The sequence below is a fragment of the Buteo buteo genome, chromosome 18, assembly GCF_964188355.1.
Source record: "Buteo buteo chromosome 18, bButBut1.hap1.1, whole genome shotgun sequence".
Taxonomy (NCBI): Eukaryota; Metazoa; Chordata; class Aves; order Accipitriformes; family Accipitridae; genus Buteo; species Buteo buteo.
In genome coordinates this window covers 20552024-20567579 of record NC_134188.1, presented here as the reverse complement: position 1 = coordinate 20567579, position 15556 = coordinate 20552024, and the positions used below count along the sequence as shown (strand labels likewise).

Here is a 15556-nt window from a genome sequence, read left to right as displayed (position 1 = left end):
GGTGTCGTGGAGTTCCCCTTGTCCATGGCTGTGGGGAACTTCCAGCTGCCTGTGAGGCCATGGAGCAGTGCAGACTGGGGCTTAGCACACTTTAGATATCCTATGGTATCTGGCCTCTTCCCAGGAGGCCTCCTGTGTCTTATATGGCAGCTCTATGGCATAGAGGAGTTGGGAGTGGAGAAGTTAAGCTGGAAAAATTGGGTGCAGTGTGGGAGAAGATTTTTTTAAAATTTTTGTCTTTGTTTCTCACTATCCAAGTCTATTTTAATTTGCAATAAATTAAATTATTTTTCCCTAGGTCAAGTCTGTTTTGCCTGTGATGGTAACTGGCAAGTGACCTCCCTGTCTTGATCTCAACCCATGAGCTTTTTCATTTTATTTCCTGCCCCTGTCCTGTTGTCGAGGGTGTGTGATTCAAGGCATAGATTTATACTGTATGTTATACTTGCATTTAAATGGAACATAATCTACTCCACTAGTGGCCAATCCATGGAATGTAAGAACATGCCACAACTTAATAACTACTAGGACTGTATTTTAAGTGGTAGAAGCCACTCGGTTCCTGCTATTGTTCAACCTCGGCATTGCTGATGCCCTTATCGCTTTAAAAAGACCTAGGCATAGAAATAAATACATTTCATACTTTAACACTGTTGCTATTCTTACCTTCTTCCTCCACTGATGTTATCATCATGTGAGATCTAATTTAGATAGTAATCTCCAAAAGCCCTTGTCACTTTACTGTCTATTATGTGCCAGTCCTACACCTGTGGTGTTATATAAATGCTAATAATACATCAATATGCTCATTCTTTATAAGTCCTGTAGGTGGAATTCCATCTGGTTTGTATATGTCAAGTGAGATGTTGGTGTGAAAAGTCCTTGCTGTTCAGAATCTGTGATGGCTTATGAGCAGTTGGGAAATGACAGAAAAAAAGATCACAAAACTGGACGTGCTTATCATTTGAACAAGCACATCCAGCCGTATGCCTAAGACAGTGGCTGTGACTGGTGCAGAATACCCGAGTGATGTAGTTCTTCTCTAATCTCTGAAAAGCCTTAATGAAGTGATTAGGACATTAACTAGTCTTTTCAGCTGTTTCTGAATGTTTTCAGTGCAACCTAGTGTATTTAAGGAAGTTTTGATACTTGGAGTACTTCCATTTCTTTCACAAAATGTACCTACTTTGGACTCTTTTGGAGCAAGTGGTAAGAACTCAGAGCATGTCCAGGCTCCCAGAAAAACTTTCCCATCTTCAGCCAGATAACTGGTCTCTGATGGGCAAGTCCTCAGTTCCAGAAACTTCGGTCTTGGCTTCTGTGTAGCTGTGCAGGAGCTCACCGGCATGGAGTGATGTGCAAGGCCAGGGTAAGTTTGTACAAAATATGATGATTCTATGATAATATCTTGATTATTCCCTGGGCTGAAGTTGTGTCCTTTCCCATGAGACACAGATGGATTTGGCTGAATTAGACTAGGAAAACTTGATCCTAAGAACCTTGTAATCCAAAATGTAAAAAGCTAGAGAATATAGGAAATAATTTTGCAACTTTTCGCAGTTGCAAATTGGATGACGTCTGGAAGTGTCCCCATTGGCTAATCTAAATTGCATTCTGAGCAGCTCTAAGCATTCATCACTTGCCAAGGATTAATGTAACCACAGATTACAAAGGGGAGCAATTCAGTGCTTCCTTGGTAAAGAGAAAACAAGTTTTCTGTTCCTCCATTTTATCTCTTGGACACTTCCACCAGAACAAATACTGATTGTGATTAAGCCTAAACCAGAAAGTCCTGATAATTAATAGAAATTAGCTTTGAAGACAGTACTTATGCATTGCTTGGTGCACAGTCTAGGTGCATACTTGTTACACAGCTACACACACAGCTACACACAAGCTGTCTTGTGGGGTCAGACTAAGAAATGGAGGAGTGCTTTATTGTACTCAGCAAATCATGTCATCGTCATCCAGGGATTGAGGCTGGTTAGGCAGAAAGAGAGCTGAAAAACACAGAAGCCAGGGGCAGCCCTGGGGCTGAGGGCGGGAAGAGGAGGAGGAGGAGAGGGAGGAGGAGGAAGGCGGCTGCTTGCCTGCCCTCCTCGCCTCCTGCAAAGCTGCCAGCCTCCATGTCCCCATGGCCAGGAGCAAGGCCACCCTCCGCACGTGGCTGAGCTGCCCCGGGCTGCTGGCCTGTTTCTTGCTGGGCTTTCTTGCAGGTGAGTACGGAGACACAGGGGCTCAGCCCACAGCCCTTGCCCTCTGCAGATCCTTACGTGCAACCCCTGTTGTGATTAACTCCCCATCAGGGAGCTTTTACTGCTTTTTAGGGACGCTATGAAATACTTGTCCCGTTGTTTTTCTAAGAGGTTGTTTAGCAATTTTGGTCTTCAGGGAGCGAGGACTGTAACGGCTGCGTGCTTCAGCCCGGGATGAGCCCTGGTGAACGGATAGCTTCCCATAACAGGCAGTCAGACAGTCAAAGAGGAGAGATTAAGAGAAGAATTTGAGACTTCTGTGACTGCAAAACCTCCAGGATTATTTTTTTATTTGTATTTCCTGATTTTTACTGAAGATCTGTTTAAATGCTCCTATTCAGTTGCTATTTTAGAAATTAAGGGCAGAGTGTAGAGGAGGAGTTTTGACTGACAGCCAAGAGTGGAGTTGCTGAATTTTTCATCATGTACGATGAACTGTACTAGAACATTAGATTCTTTTCTGCAGTCACTAGCAGCATTTGATTTTAAGTCTGAAATTGCACGTCTGCTTATGTCCTTTTTCAACTTGTGTTGTAGCACACACCTAAGGCTGAAGCATGACAGAAAAATCCATGAGGGTTACTAAATATAAAAAACATTAGTTTGATTTAGAAGATTCCTGAGCTGCAAATTTCTGATGCTTGTGCTATTCTTATACATTTCCCTGAACAACATTTTTCTGCCATGCTCCAAAACAGGATGCTGGGCATGATGGACCTTTGGTCTAATCCAGTATCACTGTTATGCTCAGACTGTTACTACAATTGCATTTAAGTCTAACAGGTCATATAGATTGTGCATGTGACAGCACATATACTTGGCTTTATTATGACTATTTTCCCAGTTTGGGGTTTTCTAGCTATAATAATAATAAAAGGATTTGTTGTTTGTGGGGTTTTTTAAGACAAATTCATATAGTTGATATAGTCTCTCCTTTCAGATTTATGGCTACTGAAAAATCTTTAACTTTTTAAAACTGACTTGGGTCACAGTTAACTTTATTCCTTTAATTATTAAATAGACTAACCCCACCCTTCCCCAAATTTGTAAGTACTATAATGCTGGCAGGGTGGCTGTTGAGTCCTAGACCTTCACTTTAACTATGCTTACACACATATTTTTAAATATATGTATAAATTAAATATGGGAATTTCATCATGAGTATCAGGACTTCAGTCCTCACTTTGGAGACAGTTAATTGAGCATTTAAACTTTAGTTTAACATTAATGAGAGATGAATCTGCCTTAAAAGGGGACTGTATTTAGCAGATATTTAGGGTGTGTTGTTTGAATTCTGTCACTTTTTTGGCAATTCAGTCAATTAAGTCTATTTTATTTTTCTGCTTGATTTCTATGTTTGAGCCAGCAAACACTGACAGAGGGTGCTCTAAGCCCTGTTCATTCTTGTGGTTTTAATGAGACTTTAGTACTTCAGGTTGCATGTGGGCTCAGATAGGTGAGGACTGGGGTTCTCGCTAAGCAGGAAGCTTCTCAAATGTATTTCAGGATGGTTTACGAAACCGACTGGAAAAAAACCCAACTCTTCAGATGTCTATCAAAATGTGCGACAGAAACTTGTGGCTGAGATGAAAGCAGAAAACATCAAGCAATTCCTTCGGTAAGCCCTGTGCATCTTGGGTTTTGAATAATTTTATCACTTAAAAAAGACAGAAAGTGGTAATATCAGCTCCAAGGAACAGCCTCTGAAAGCAGAGCTGTTAAGATGCTTTTGAAGTATTTGGTTTGTACAGTATGTCTGGGGGAAGGATAAGGGAGAGACTCACAACCCTTCCATTCCCCCCGTCCCCATTTTTGAAGTTACCTTTTTGGAATGGTTGTACTGTTGAAGTGTACTTCCCTCAAGCTGCATTACTGCCAGTGCTTATCATGCTTTTTTATTATGATTTTCCATAGTCTTGATTTAATGCAGTGTAAGTGTCTGGTTTTTCCTCACAAGTGGCTGAAGTTCTAACACTGGATAACTTTGCTTTGTCTCAGACTGAGATGATTTTACTTTATTTGGGATACACTGACTGCTATTAATTACATTCGATTGATAATCTGTCCAGTGTCTCCTTAAACTTTGAGTTTGAGCAGCTAGTCTAAGTAGAAAATTAATATATTAAATGTAGCATTAAAAATGCTGCAAAGTTTGCATGTATACTTACAATTGATAATTCCTTTAGTGTGGCCAGATCCCATTATACCCTGTCTTCTGTTTCAGAAGATGAAAAGCCCTATCCATGTGCAGTGTATGTGTATGGTTGGTTAAGTCTTGCATGATGTAATTGTTATTAAATATTCTTTTTTGCATCCTAATGCATCCATGTGGTTTTTTCAAAACATCTAAAATGCTAGGGATATAGAAATACTCTCTTGTTTTGCTGTGTATTCCACTGGAAATGAAAAAAACCCCCATTATTATATGTATTTATATCTTCAACAGAGGAACAAATATATTCACAGAAAAAGTAAACAAATATCTCTGCTTAGTAACATGTTGGTATTTAGCATGTAAGTCAGCAGCTGCATCACAAACATCAAAGGATTACTGACAAATTTGATTTCTCTACATTTATTCTAAACCCAAAAGGTTTCATTTCTAACATCAATTAGCTTTTTAAGTCTCTAGGCCTTATCTTATTTTGTATTTGTTGCTCTCAATAGATTGGAGAGTTCCTGAAGATTATGTTTGAGTGAGAATCTAGGCAACACAGTATAAAATAGCTCTGTAATTATGCTAAAGTTTCTTGGCCATAGGGTATTAATGGTATCTGGTTTATCTGCTTGCTTTGATGATAGGCCAAATGCTTCACACTGTTTTGGGTTTTTTTCCTAAATTCAAATAAAAAGCAGGAACTGCGGAAAAATTATATTAATACACTATCCAGAAAGTTTTTTAAAAGCATAAAAAATGTAAACTTGAGAATTTTGATCCATATTCTTAGTTTTTCAGACTACTAAATCTGCTTTTATGAAGTGGGGAAAACAAACTATGAGTCTCAGAAAATGCAGACACTTTGACCTTAGCATTTCCTCTGGAAAGGATGAAACTGGAAGTGAAAAATTGAAAAAAGGCATCATGTGTTGTTCAGTATATTTTTCCTTAGGGTATTTGTAGTATTTAAACTAGAGTACTTAAGGAATTAACAGGTACTTAAAATACTCTAGAGAATTAAAGTGCAAGAAGAGACAGGCAGAATGCTTTGGCAAAGGTTGCTTCCAGACCTCAGTGCATACCTGCACAGTTTAAAGAGAAGGAAAGACAACAGCAGAGAACAGAAGGTTGTGGTTTACTTAGCGAATCGAGATGGATTCAAATCTAGGGGGCCGGGTGGGATTCACAGGAAAGACCTGGGTGTTATGATTGCAAGGCTGCTGTCTATGAGAAGTTCTAGTGATTGAAAGACATCCCTGGTGGCTGAAAAGGGCTGATGTGCCCATCTTTAAGTAAGGCGAGGTCAACATGGGGGGACTGTGGGCTGGTCAGCTTCACTTCAGTCCCTGGAAGGGTGACCAAACATCCTTCTCGAATCTGTTTCCAAACGCATGAAGGACACAAAGATAGTTAGGAACAGTCAGCGTTTCTTTACTAGTTGTTTATATGATCAGCATGATGGCCTTCTGTGAGGAAGTGACTGGCTGCGTGGATGAGCGGAGACATTACGGTGGCTGTAACATCCTTGACTTTAACAAGGCTTTGGACGTCGTCTCCTGCAACATTCTCATTTGGAAGCTGAGGAAGCAGATACTGAACAACAAGCTGTTACATGGGTTGAAAATAGTCTGGACTGACTTGTTGAAGTGGTACTAATCATGGTATTTGGTACCACTAATTAATGGTAATTAATGGTATCTGACATAATGGGGCAGCCATTAACAAGTAGCCTGTTGGGAACTCGAAGGCGGTGCTTAGTACCCGGCTGACTGATCAGCGTTCACCATAACTCATTTGTTCAGTGGACCAAACAAATTGTAGACAGATTTGCGTAGGGTAGCCCAGAAGGGCTGGGTATTGTTTCTGACTATTTATCACCATTATGTGTTATATCTGATCTGGATGTAAATGTTAAGAAGGCTTTGATTAGTCAAGCTTTTGATTAAGAAAAAAAAGAACAAATCTGTGCAGGTAATTTGACGTAATGATTTTCAAGTTAAACTTATTAGTACGATATGCCAACAATGTACAAACCCATCATCAGATACCAGAATTATTTGGAGGGCTTCTTTCTGAATGCGTAGCTTTTCTGTACCTATTTCTGCTCCTTGCATACTGTTTATACCCTTTTGCTGAATGTCTTTGACACTCATTTTCATTGCTTATGTGTAGATGTGGCTATTTCTGTTATGCAAAGAGAAAGGTTCAGCTGACTTATCTTAAGGCCTCAGGGAAGATCCTCTGCTCTGACTACATTTTGTGCTTATCCTGTTGCAGACTCTGATAAACAAACATGTTATACAGCTCAGACTTTAACCATAAGACCTTACTTTCCATGCATGTGGCTTGACGATAAGCTTTATACACACTGATCCTTGTTCACTATTGTGCCTCTCTGCATTTGCTGCTTACTAGCAATTTTCTGTTTTATTCTAGCTCATTTACCAAGTTGCCTCACCTCGCAGGAACTGAACAGAATCTTCTTCTTGCCAAACAAATTCAAGGCCAGTGGAAGGAATTTGGACTGGATTCAGTAGAACTCGTTCATTATGATGTGCTTCTTTCATACCCAAATGAAACGCAGCCAAACTACATCTCAATAATTGATGATCAAGGGAATGAGGTGATCTTTTTAATGATTAAACTATATTTGTTTAAGACTTCTTTAAAGAGACAGTGTCTTCCTCTGTTCTCCCACCCAGTCATCCCAGCGTGTGCTTTATAATATGATAAAAAATCCAGCATGGTGCAATTAGTTTCTTTAAGAATCCTTATTAGACCTCTTTTCCAAGTATTTATCCAGTTAGTGACCCTTGTTAGATCTCTCTTCCAAGTACCTATCCAATCTCTGCTTGAACATCTGTACAATTTTTGCTTCCACAACATGCCGAGGTAAGGAATGCCACACAGATACTGTCCACTGTATGAAGTACTACCTTGTTTTATTTGATCTGAACCTGATCCTACTGGCTTCCTATGGTGTCTCCTAAATAATAATGAACATTCGGTCTATAGTCACCTTCTCCATTTTGTACACACAGGGGAATAAAGAAGTAGATGTAGAATCTGACAAGGAGCCTGAGCAACTAGAGGAGATGGGACTGCTAGAGAAGCATCATAGCACATAGGTAGGGGTGAAAAGCCCTGGCAGAAACTAAGGAATATGTGCTCGGGGCTGACATGAGCTTAGAGGTGAAAGAATGAAGAAATTCTTCCAGAAACCCCATAACAATCTCTCAGCTATAATCTCACAAGGTGACAAAAAGTGGACATAAATCTTGAGGCAACATGAGTGTTACAATAGATAGTGATAAAAGGCAGCACATTTAACTGGAGCATAACTAGCAAAGAGGTGAAGAGAAGAGTAATAATACAGGTGGAAGTAATCACAAAAAATACCTGTGTTGGCATGGATGAACTACGTGTCTTTTTATTGCTGCCACCTCTTGGCAATTTTCAGCTACTTCTTTGCTTAGGTTCAGGCAGTGACTGATGGGCATCTTCTGACAAATGATCTACCTCTCTATATTCATATCTGCATTCTGTTACAAAAATTCAGCTATGTATCCCTAGCTGTTTTTTTGTTTAAACTTATGCGTGCTGGTTAGAATTGTATTTTTTGCTAACAATTTATGTAATCTAGCATATCATTTGCAATAACCAATCTTAGTGTACAAACTTGTGCCTGGAGGTAGAGTGTCTGACCAAAGACTTCTCTTGTTTATTGATAGATTTTCAATACATCATTGTTTGAACCACCTCCACAGGGGTATGAAAATGTTACTGATATACTACCACCATATAATGCTTTTTCAGCACAAGGAGTGCCAGAGGTAAGAAAAAAGATTATGTAAGAGTATTATTCGCTGAAGTCATATTTTGTGAAACACTTGCTAGGATAGATTGCTCCAACTTCTCTAAATATTTGTTGTAGTAGTTTTAATTAACCATTAGTATAAGAGAACACTTAAGGACAGGTAGGCCACATATTGTGTGAAGGTTAGAAGTCTCCTATTACAAAAAAAAGCTTTCTCAAATTGCTAGAACTCTGAATCACATAATAAGTGAAAAGCTTTTATCTTTATGGAAAATGTTGGATACATCTCAGATTACTCCACATTACTCAACCATACAGAGAGGATTTGCTTAAGTCTTAAGTAGAAATAGCAACATATAAATCAAATTGGAAGACATTTTGGATTAAGTGAATGTCTTCAAAGGCTACAAAAGTCCTTCAATCTGATAATTCATCATGGGGGAACAAGTCAGGGACATCACTGCATTGCATAAATGAAATCATATAATAGCGAGTGTTTGCATATCATGGCCACAGAATTTTGTCAGTTTAGCAAAGTACATTGATTTAAGTTCCGAACCCAGTTTATAGGGCTGCTGTTAAGTGCAGGATAATATAGAAAGGTCAGCAGTTTGAGCCAAGGCTTCCTATAGAATATTATGTATATCTTTTGCTATAATTTTTATGGGCACTGGATCTCACTTATAGAAATGCAAAAAAATAACTGTATCATACACAGTGAATAAAACTGTTTATTTCTGAAATCAGATATTGTGTTTGTTGAATGACCAGTTGCCATGAAACTGCTTTTCTTTTTCTGTGCAGGCAGATCTGGTATATGTGAATTATGGCCGTACTGAAGATTTTTTTAAGCTGGAGCGTGAAATGGGAATTAACTGTACAGGAAAGATTGTCATTGCCAGATATGGGAAAATCTTCAGAGGAAACAAAGTAAGGGTTGTGTTTTCTTTTTTCCTCTGTGGGTCAGACACTGCTCATGATAGAGCCGGTGGGAGATAACGAGGGCTGTAAATTGGAACATAAGAGTGTAAGGAAGTCTGCAGTGTATGCATTGTGACTGCATTCTAAGAATAACTTTTTGAAACAATAAAAACAGAAGAATGTATTAATCTCCTGAGACTGAGATGATGGCAAACTCCTTAGACAGTTCTTGCAAGAGATTAGTTTAGGGAACTGAGTAGTTTGTAGACCCAAGGGTTTTAGTACCTTTCATCCATAGAACTGCAGTACTTTGAAGAAGTAAGTATTTGACAAGGAGCACAGAGATTGAATAACTAACTCTTCTGACTTTAGACAACAACTCTGACAAAACTGCTGATAGTGGGACAGTGGGGATAGTGGTCAGGTTTTGTGCTTCAGTTTTATGTCCTGTGCTTTATTTCATAGCCTTGAGGTATGACTAAAGGTGTGACACAAATAACGAACATGCTGTGTTTCACTGTGGTTTGTTCTGCTGAGTCTGTGGTCATTTTCACTCTTCCATATATAAAACTTCTAAAGCTACTTCCCCATGGAAGTAAATTGCAACATTCAGATTTATTACTGCATTAAAAAACAAAACAATAACAAAACCCAACAAAGCATTTCCTAAAAGCAAATAATTTCACAGGTTAAAAATGCCATATTAGCAGGAGCCCGAGGGATCATACTTTATTCAGACCCTGCTGACTACTGTGCCCCAGGAGTAGATGCTTATCCAGATGGCTGGAACCTTCCAGGTGGAGGAGCCCAGCGTGGGAATGTGTTAAACCTGAATGGAGCTGGGGACCCTCTAACACCAGGTTATCCTGCAAAAGGTGAGTGAAAGATCTGTACCCTGGGCCATCAAGTACTTTATAAACTGGTGCTGAAAGTTATTGTGGCACTAGAAATTCATCCATTTTCAGTACAGATGCAAAGAAAAAAGCTGCTTAAAATTATTTTTAGCAGTAGTTAATTTTCCTATTGCAGACTAAGATCTACCTGTATGTCATTTCAACTGGTTGCTTTTGAGTTAGGCAGGGAAAGTAAGTTTTTAGGAAAATCTTTTTGTATGATCTCAGCCTTGTAACTCTTAGAAAAGCAGGACGGGTGAGTTTACAGACTGTGAAGCAGCAGAAAATGGCTGAGAATTTATAGTCATTTTTAAATATCTGTGTTTCTCAAGAGGACCAGTTTAAACCAGATTATAGTCTACCATCAAAGAGGAGTAATAGCTTTGCTTGGAGGTATGTTTCCTGGCTGATCCTAAATTCCAAGCACAAAAACAGTTTAAAATCCTCTTTACAGGGAGTAAAATTTCTGTAGTAAAAATAACAGTAGCCTGGAGTCTTTCAAAACTTGGCACCATGAGCTTGTCTTGTCCTTGTAGGCATCCTGAACTCAGTCTGAACTAAGATGCCTACCAGTGCTGTCTGCTGATGGGATGGGAATACAGGGGTGCTTCTGGCTTGTGTGACCATTTTGGGGGGCATAAGACAACAACCTACTGAAAAAATAGGATAGATTATGTGTGTCTGGCCCACCAGATTCAGAGAGACATTGACTGTCTTCAGCATAGGTAAATGCATCTGTGGATGTCTTCTGCAGCTTGCCCACAGGCTGCACAGGGGCCATCTTCACCTCACACACCAGCTTGGTATTCCCACAGTCACCTGTGAGGAGATCTAATAATATGGATGGACAGCAAATTTAACCTTGCATCACATGTGGGGATTTCTCTTACACAGTTGTGCGGATGCACTGTTGGGTTTGTGGTTCTGTCATTACATTTTGGGTTCCTAGAAGCAGTATCTAAGAAATGATGTAAGAATTAAAAAATTCATGCATGCTCATGGCTACTGTGTGGCTGCACTATTCAAAAGTATTTCCAGTTTGGTGAAAGTTGCTAAGAACACTATAAACTTAACATTTTGTTCTGGTTTCTCAGAGTACACTTTCAGGTATAAAGTTAATGAAGGTGTAGGGATTCCCAAAATCCCAGTTCATCCCATTGGATATCATGATGCAGAAGTATTATTACGGTGAGTATACATCAGTCCTCCTCACCAGAAGTCAGTATCACAAATGCGCAGCAAAACTTTTTATACTATGTTGGTAAAATCTATGCTATTACTTGTATTTATTACACTTTTGTAGTAGTGTGTGCTTCAGAAAATGTGGAAAATTCAAAGCAATCTGTTTCTGGCATAATTTTTTTAAGAATTTTGTAAACCCACCTTGGTTTAGGTGCAGTAATCATTAAGGGAATTTAAGGTTTTAGCCTACTGGTCAACTACATTTTTCTTGGTTTTCACTGAACAGTGCAATGGGAGGACCTGCAGCTCCAGACAGCAGCTGGAAAGGAAGTCTTAATGTGTCTTACAACATAGGGCCAGGATTTGCAGACAACTCTTCTACAAGGTCTGTTTTAACACTTGCCTATTTATAAAATATTGCCAAAAAAAAAAAAAAATCTCAGCAAGAAAAAGACTGTGAAACAGTACATCTAGAGATATTCTGGAGAAATTTACTTCCTTCTTAATAGGCAACACTTGGTGATAATTATTAGAATTTGAAAATAAATTATCAAAACTATGGTTTTGCTCGGTGTCCCCAGTGTCAGTGGATAGATTCAGAGGGTATAGGTCCAGCTCTGTCATTCCAACTTTAATCCTTACTTTGAGGTTCAGACATTGTTTCACTGGTCCTTTTCAAAATGGCTATAGTCAGTAGACATTTTTTAATACCATTGAATTAGCCCTAAACTTCCTCCTCACTTCAAGTTTGGTCTTTCTTTTCTGTTTCTGATGACCAAGGGGACAATAGGACAGCTAGCTTGTACCAGTCCAACAGGGAAGGACTGACAATTCAGTAGTTTTCTTCTACGTGTGTGTCCCTTGTCCACTGGAAGCCTCCCAGGGTTTCTGTGAATTTAGAGCTGTAAAGTGTGGCAATGATTTGGGAGTCCACCAACTGTTCCCCAAAGCTGGTAGACCCCATGGTTGAAAGCCCTGAAGAATAACAGGATGGAAGAGCCCTAAGCACATACATCTTACTAATTTGTCTGGGAGGAACTGGCCTTTGACCAGTTGGATTAGCAATAGTATGTTTGCGGTTTAAATTTTTTCAGCTCTAACAGAGAAATACAACTGTCCAGGTCTTCAGCACTCACAGAGTCACTCTCCAGCAGACCAAGTCACATAACAACTGCATTTGGTGATCAGGGATTTGACTGGCTGTCAGGGACTGTCATAGCATTCTTCCTTGTTTATAACTGGTAAGCTGTAATAGATAAAGCTGAAGATCACTTTTCTCTCACTTTTTCATGTAAAAATACTTTCAGTTTATGTGAGAGATTATTCTGTGAGGACTGGTAGTGTATCACAATGAACAGTGTGTAAAAATCATGTATCACTATCACTGCTCCACCTCTGGCAAAACAAGAGTATGTCTGAATATATAATTTTATAAAGACTTCATTGATCATTATTCTTTCCTGCTCTGCTTTAACACTAGCTGAAAATGAATAAAGTAAGAATAAATAAATAAGAAAGCATATTTGACATAATTAAGGTGCTGTTTGGAATGTCTTGAAGAGCAACAGTGAGAAAAGAAACAATATGATTCATCCACAAAACATATACATGGGACATATTTTTGAATGCACTTTATAACATCTTCCTACTTGATAGGCTAACAGTTTTTGTAAATATGGCTAATCCTACATATACTTCTTTCTCAGAGTAGCTCCATATCAAAATGAACCTTCTGAGTCTAGGTAGAAAGTCACTTGTGCATGGAAAGTGTGCAAGTATATGCAAGCTGAAGGCGCTGGTATCAGTAATTTTCTGGGCAAAGATCCAGTAGCTGTCCTGAAGTAGGTTTTGATTTTGACAGCTATGCAGATTTGCTGCTGAAAAGATAACTTCAAATGTGAAACTCTTGGGGTTTTGCCAGACACAAAAAAAGCATTGTTTGATGCTTTGTTTATTCTACAGGTTAAGAGGGGCTGAATACTACATTATTTTTAGCTCTCCTAATACTTGAATTTCCTTCCTTTTTATAAAATTTCACAGCGTATTTTACTGGGGGGTGGGAGGGGGGAATGGAGGTTTGACAAATCTTGATCACTTAGATCTGCTGTCCTAAACAGAGATTTCAGTTTATTCCTGGATGAATATTTCTAATGACCTTCTCTCCAAGTTCTATCTTATTACATGGAATTGTGCTAGAAACCTGAAGTGTGTTCTTTATAAAAATAAGTATATCCACAATTATCATTTTGGTCAAAATGTAAATGTATTTTTAATTACTGTATATGCTTCTCATTTTACTCCTCTAATACACAATTATCCGATTGATTCCCATAAATAACAATTCAATAAATTCTGTCAGTGTTTGAAAGTTTATAGATTGGCCCACTTCATAGGATTGTTTCCAAGGCATCTTTCTGTCAGCAGGTTAACCTGAAATAAAAAATGGGACACTGATACAACATGACAGGTTACACCAGTGCTGAACACACAAAACAGAACAGAAGCACAAACTTTCTGGCTTACAAGTTATTAACATTGACTTTTTATTGCCTTCTCAGTCAGAAATCATTACTCCATGCTGCTTTTCATTTCAGAAAAGTCAGAATGCATGTGCATACAAACAATAAAATAACACGAATTTACAATGTCATTGGCATCCTCAGAGGAGCTGTGGAACCAGGTGAGCATCAGGTGCTTGATGATTTTAATTCCTTCTTTATTTTGTGTTTGGTGAAATTGTTCTCAGGTTGCAAGAAACTTCAAGTTTTTTAGGTAGCCAGATAATATGGAATCTGAGAAACCCTTAATAGTTGTCCTGTCCCTCCCATCACACTGTTTTTCATTGGCATTCCCAAGAATATATTTGAATGGGAATGCTAGAATGATAGATGTCAGAGAATTTTTTTATAACGCCTGTCATTTTACAGTAGGTTCCCCCTTACGTCATTCATACATTTTGCCTTCGCAAAAATTAACACAATGCAAAGTACAGAAAACTAGTGATGGTTTGGGACCTCGACATATATTGTTGATAGTAGCAGGTCATATATATGAAAGACTTTTAAGTGGAAAAATATGTATAAAATATTTCTTGTCTTCATATATATTCTTCAGTAGAGTAAGTGAATGATTGCAGATTACCTTAAAAAACAAATTTGCAGCACTGGTATTAAACCTCATATTTTGTTTGACACAAGTAGGTATGCAATCAAAGGAAATACAGGTAACCTAAATGCATTTTTAATTAAGGATTGATATTGTGTGTTTGTTTCCAGACAGATATATTATTTTAGGAGGTCATAGAGACTCTTGGGTATTTGGTGGTATCGATCCAACTACGGGTGCAGCTGTTCTGCAAGAGATTGTACGGAGTTTTGGGAAAATGAAGATGGAAGGTAACTTACTTATTATAGACATAAAATGATGGATATGGTGATGATATATAATGGCAGCTTTGAGGAACTGTGTTGAATGTTCCCATAAGTAGTTTTGTTGATTTAACTTTTCACCTCTACAGAAAGTTGTATTTTTCATTATGAAAGATGCAAATTCATTGAAGAGATGCATATGTAACATTGCATCTTAGCTGGCTGAATTTATTCCCTCACATCTCTCATCAGTGTAATAGTACCCTCTTAGTTGTGTGGAATGAAATTACTGCATTAGGAAGAAATGCCTCTGCAATAATATGTTCCTCTAAGGAGTTTAGAGAGGATTTTTTTTTACTGCTATGTCAATTAAGTGCTATTTTGTTAAAGTGATTTAAATTAACTGTGGTGATCTTTCACTACACTTTTTAATTTTCAGTTGAATTTTCAAGTTTAACTATGTGATTGCAGGTTGGAGACCTAAGCGAACTATTATTTTTGCTAGCTGGGATGCAGAAGAATTTGGATTATTGGGTTCCACAGAATGGGCTGAGGTAAATAAAAAATAGTGTAAAGAAAGCAAAACTTGAAAGTCTGTTGCAGGCAGCTGCAGTACCCAGTGGCATCTATACCTAGATGCAGTCAATATCTTCAAGGTAAAGCTGGAGCCCAACAGGCTCCTTCAGGTGCTGTGAGGCCCTCATATATTTATAAAAATTACCTACCTAACTTCTTACAACATAAGTGCACTAACTCTTCTAAGATTTAAAAATCTACTTTGATTCAAAGCTAATGTCCCTCTGTGGTCTTTATGTGGAAATCTATCCCTTCGTTTAACAGAGTGATAGCATTTTATGTAACCTAAATTGGTTTATTTTCTAATTTTCTATTTGAGAAATTGCTTAGTTTCTATAAACTAAGGTCCAGGTCATGTAAACACAGCATGTTCATTATTTGTGTCA

The 15556-nt window shown here is 38.4% G+C and overlaps 1 protein-coding gene across 2 annotated transcripts in view; it reads left to right on the top strand.

The window, feature by feature from the left end:
- Nucleotides 1-426: 426 nt before the first annotated feature.
- The window catches only part of LOC142041372 (N-acetylated-alpha-linked acidic dipeptidase 2-like), a 38934-nt gene continuing 23804 nt past the window's right edge, over nt 427-15556 (top strand). Inside the window, exons 1-11 of one of the 2 annotated variants that reach the window (XM_075050116.1) lie at nt 427-1369; nt 3762-3873; nt 6850-7036; nt 8145-8246; nt 9035-9160; nt 9840-10026; nt 11139-11232; nt 11513-11611; nt 13821-13906; nt 14502-14621; nt 15066-15148. In XM_075050116.1, coding sequence (XP_074906217.1) covers nt 3842-3873; nt 6850-7036; nt 8145-8246; nt 9035-9160; nt 9840-10026; nt 11139-11232; nt 11513-11611; nt 13821-13906; nt 14502-14621; nt 15066-15148 — 1116 coding nt within the window. In that variant the 5' untranslated portion in view covers nt 427-1369; nt 3762-3841. Of the gene's footprint in view, nt 2217-3761; nt 3874-6849; nt 7037-8144; nt 8247-9034; nt 9161-9839; nt 10027-11138; nt 11233-11512; nt 11612-13820; nt 13907-14501; nt 14622-15065; nt 15149-15556 lie in introns of both variants that reach the window. The other variant, XM_075050115.1, reaches the window with a different exon arrangement.